A 5,187-nucleotide genomic window follows, 5' to 3' on the forward strand; every position below is an offset into this window, starting at 1 on the left:
AAAATATTTTTAAATCAATCTTTTAAAAAAATTTTCATATTTTCCCTATTTTTTCAATTTTCAATTTCTTTTTTTTTTTTTTAAATTTGACATTTTGACTTTCACTAATTAAACAATAAAAATAAATAAACAAATAAATAATAAATAAAATACTTTTATGCCTTTAAATTTAGGCTTTAAATCCAATTTCATAATTAAACCCAACTAATCCAAAAACAATTCTAGAGTCTAATATCGAGATGAAATTTGAAACACATTTAATATCAAAAAAAATTTTGAAAAAAAATAAAATGTCTATAATTGCTTTTATTGTTAATTGTATATATGGGTTTATTAATTATGGGTTTCTTGATCTAACTTTTACATTTTTGTCATTTTAAAAGTTTTTTATTTTTTATCTATTTTTTATATTTAAAAAATATTTAACATAGAAATTAATAAAAAAGTAAAAAATCAAAACAAATAAATAAATAAATAAAAGATAAAGAAACTATATAATTTAGTTTATGTTAGGTTTATAATCTAATTTGAGATTAACCCAATTTGTCAAATTAAGTCAAATTAACAATTCAAATATCCAAAAAAAAATTATCTAAATATAAAAAAAAATGTCACAGTTGAATTAATAATTTATATTTTTTATATATTATTTTAAGTAAAATGTTAAATTTGATAATTAATTTATGTATAGAGATCAAAATTTGAACATATATTAAGATAAAAAGACTAATTTTACCATTTAATCAAAATATAAGGACAAATCATATAGTTTAAAAAAAATTGACGTAGAAAATAATGACGTATTAAAAAATTTTATCACATCATAATTTTTGACCATATAAACTTTACACGTTAATAAAGCAATGGTCACCGTAAGTAAAAAATATAATGTCAAAAAAGTCAAAACATCATATCATTAATTTTAATGAAAAAAGTTTAAACTGTTAACAATTTAACTAAATTCGATAATTAAATAAAGTATAAGAATCTAATTTAAATACATTAAGATAGAGAGATAAATTGCACAATTTAACTAAAATATATATATTTGTTATATAATTTGACCATATATATACAAGAAAAAAAAAGATTATATATATCAGAATTTAAATTTCGAATCTATTCACGTTTTAAAGAAAATAAATCGTGCCATGCATGCATGTAGAGATGTAATAAAGTTGAAGCTATTAGCTATTCACCTTGAACAATGGATGCATGTAAGGTTTTGGATAAGAAACTAATAGTAGGTAGCTAGGCAAATAAGAGAAGTAATTAAACAACAGACAGTTGTCTATATATAACAGAAGATTATACATTACAAAAAACATAACAACGTTGATATTCAAATGAAAAACATTAACAAATAAAACATAACTAAATCAAAGAAGACATTTCTGATTCACACAGACAAAACTTAATTACATCTGCGAAATACTTGGGGTAATTATGGTAAAAACCACCAATATTTCAAGGAAAAGGAAGGACACCAGTGCCAGCACCACCACCAGCTCCACCTCCAACTTTGAAGGCAGGGCCAATTAGCCTATGGTTTTACATGACTGATGTCTGATGAGACATGCGTGCGTGCATGCATGCATTGCTGTTAAAGGTCGTACCACAATCTGAGTTTGCAGCTTAAATATTCAAAAATTGGAGTTCAGTTGTTGATATATCTACATACATATTTATATTTAATTGAAAATACCCCATCGATGGAAAAATTCATTCAAATTAAGCATTCATATATCATTGGACTTGAGCAATTTAGAGGTGTCTATCTTGCCAAAATCAGCTTATTTAGGTCAATGCCGACTACAAAAAGATAATAACGATGAATCATTACAGAGGAAAAACGCAAACCAAAACATGATAAAAGGACACAACATCTCCACACGTAGCAAACATTACTAACATAGACTGCCACACACTCTTGAAAAAGCTATAGTACTCTAAAACTAGTTAAACTGATTATAGTAAAGCACCACCAATTTAAGGGAAATGGATGACACCAGCCCCATTGCCACCACCAGCACCACTTCCAACTCCGGCAGCAGTGCCACCACCACCAGCACCACCTCCAAATCCGATGCCAGCTAAGCCGCCAAGTCCACCTGTACCATCGAGCCCAGTCACACCACCAACACTCCCAATTCCTCCAATTGGCATGCCATTGGCTCCAATCCCAGAGTAGCTGCCAACGCCACCATATGTGAGGAAGTTCTTTTGGTCATTAAGGCCAGCATCACTAGGCACATTCCTTGCACTAGCGTGAACCACTACTAGAGCAAGAACAAGCACAGAACTCCAATATTTTGCCATATCTTTACCTAATTATATGTAGCAAAAACCTCTATCTGGTCACTATCAATCTCTTACTTCGATTGCTCTCTATTTTTTGCTTAATTTGTGTTTGGTGCATGCGCTGAGGTTTTCCTTTTATAGGGGAAAAAACTATCTAGGTGGGAGACAGTTGCGAGAATTCACTGTAGTTAAATGAGACCGCTAAGCTTTGGTGCCTCTAAAATTTATCATTTAATTATAAAAGTCAAATTTAATCATGAATAATTCTTGACAAATTTTGAGAAGTTCCTACAATTTTGTTGTTTTTTTCTTAAATTAATAGTGAAATAAGCAAAAGGAAAGATGGCAAATAAATAATATTGAAAGGAATCATGTGGGCTGGTCGACCGAGATGGGGAATCTAATGCTTGTAGGGACGCCATGATGATATATATATATATATATATATATATATATATATATATATATATATATATATATATTATATATGTGTGTGTGTGTGTGTAAGTAGTTACAATAACTTGCTAAGGTGAATTATTTCAATTTATTACAGCTAGTTGGTGCGAGTTGAGGAAGAACCCACGTACATCTACTATTCACCAACTGCATTGCATTTCTTTCTAAGCCACGTCATTGATTATATCTATATCATCATCATTTGCCATTAGGATATAACCGACCTCTCGTGATATTTTCATTTTCCTATCATATTCATAATTTTGTTCTATTCGTAATCTAATCTTGTTCTATCATAAATCTTATAATGTCATATTCATAATTTTGTACACCAAATGCACATTAAAGTACTTATATTTTCATAATTAGTTCATGATATCTTCATTTCAAGAAATTCTACGTCTTGTTGAAACCACTCCTACAAAGTGTTAAGGATGTTTGTTAAGAAGCCATAAGAATAATCTAAACCCAAAAGGAAAAAAAAAAGTAAGGAAAAGAGAGACAAGAAATTATAGAAGCAGAGCTTCAGAGAATGAGGATAAGAGGAAAACTTGAACATCTACTTCAACAATTTTTGGGAATGGTAATTTTACTTTGGACTTTAGGTAAATAATCTATCTCTATATCGAGTCTTGATTATTCTTATAACATATGACTGCATTTACATAGCATCACTGCTAAAAGATTTGTTCTTGTTTTTCTTCAATTGTATGTCAGTTGCAGGGCCAGCAGGTGGTTTCAGTGCACCAACTTGCTTGGGACTTTGTTCAGCAGTTCCCAACTGCAACCAAGCCTGTGTTAGAAAGGGGTTTCCTAAGGGAAGTGTGTGCCTGGTGTTTAGCAATTAAAATCAGGCCTGTTGCTGTACTAGCTAACTACAGGCTGAATACAGCCTTTATATTTCTTAAGATCTTTTACATGTCTATAAGTTGTTGGAACATTACCTGAATGTTGAAATAAAATAGCCAAATTTCATCATCAATTAATTTTTGATTAAACAAGAAATTCATTTATTTTCTAGACCGAGTATTTCCTCCAAATTAAGAGTTTCTATATATATCCTACAAGACTTCTGTCTAAATTGATAAATAAATTGACAGCTTTGCTTTACCCTCCTAACATAAGATCATAATCTTTTTTTTTTTTAACCAAAAAAGTCTTAAAGGAAGAAATTGCACGTCAATCAGCAGGTGTCAAATTTAAATCTCAAACTTATTAGATACTAATTCTTAATAGTAATTACGTAAACTCGCGTTTCAAAAGAGAAGAAAAAATTTTTTGAAAGCAAATCTTAACTAGCTACCAACTATTGCAGAATCAATTAGTATATCAGGAATTAAAGTCTAATTTAGAGAACTTCTATATTTCCTTTCAATTCATTTTCAGAACTTTCCATTACCTCATTTGAAACTTTAGAGAAAGATTATAATAAAATACTGAACCATTAAGATGCTAGAAATTAAATTGGATGTCTTGTAGGATTGCATTATTAATCATCCAAAAAGAAGAAAAGAAAACCTCTTCAATCTCTTTATATTGAAGTCCTCCATCTATGGACCATCTTGTTGCTTTAATTTATTCATTTTTTATTGCTTAAAGTTCCTTAAATTTGACAATTTTTTTTGCATTATTTCAGCTAAAGTTCCACAAAATTACTTCATATGAAGGTATCATTTTCCCTAAATCTTAAATTCTAGATCTTAAATCTTAAGAGAACATATAAACTTCATTTCATTTATATAAGTGGCATAGATAAAATATGAAAAACAATGTTGAGAAAGGGATTGTTTTAAAAAATAAATCAATCTTTAATATTATCTTAATTGTTTTTAGATAAATCTTTGAGAAAGTCTGTATTTCTAACATGGGATATAGCTGGGTCCTTAAACAAGAATTATTAAAGTGATGTTATTTCACATTTAATAAATATTTAATTTTTTATAATTTTATATTCAGATTGGGCCTTTTCATTTACAGTTAATTAGTTTTAAATTTGATACTTCATATGGTATCAAAACCAGGATTTTTTTTGTTACCTTTGCTAAATCTATCATGTGATAGACTTGTTCTATTTCTGCCTATACATGATAGAGACCTGTTAAAGTATTATTATCCTAGATCTAATAAATATTTAATTTTCTATAATCTTATATTTAGGTTGAGCTCTTTTACTTATTGTCAATTAATTTTAAGTTGGATACTTAACAAAAAGAATATATTAAAAAAGCCACAATGCTTAGGAAAATCTTAAGCAATTATTAAAGTACCATGTATATTCATGATAATAAGAAAAACCTTTTAGTGCCAAATTTTGAATGATTGTCTTTCCAAATAAATTAAAATTTCCAAGACAGAAATATGTTACCAAAAAGTATTCCAAGAGATAAAATATCATTTTTTTGATTGAAAATATATATACTCTTAAATCAT

At 28.4% G+C, this 5,187-nt stretch overlaps 1 protein-coding gene across 1 annotated transcript; it reads right to left on the reverse strand.

Annotated features, from left to right (window-relative positions):
* Nucleotides 1–1,775: 1,775 nt before the first annotated feature.
* On the reverse strand, nt 1,776–2,406 carry LOC111283979 (uncharacterized). The gene has a single exon (XM_022872689.2). The coding sequence runs from the start codon at nt 2,317–2,319 to the stop codon at nt 1,990–1,992; it is 330 nt and encodes a 109-aa protein (XP_022728424.1). The 5' UTR covers nt 2,320–2,406; the 3' UTR covers nt 1,776–1,989.
* Nucleotides 2,407–5,187: the final 2,781 nt, after the last annotated feature.

Source organism: Durio zibethinus, chromosome 3, assembly GCF_047325235.1.
Source record: "Durio zibethinus cultivar Kanyao isolate XHJ-2024 chromosome 3, ASM4732523v1, whole genome shotgun sequence".
Classification (NCBI taxonomy): Eukaryota; Viridiplantae; Streptophyta; class Magnoliopsida; order Malvales; family Malvaceae; genus Durio; species Durio zibethinus.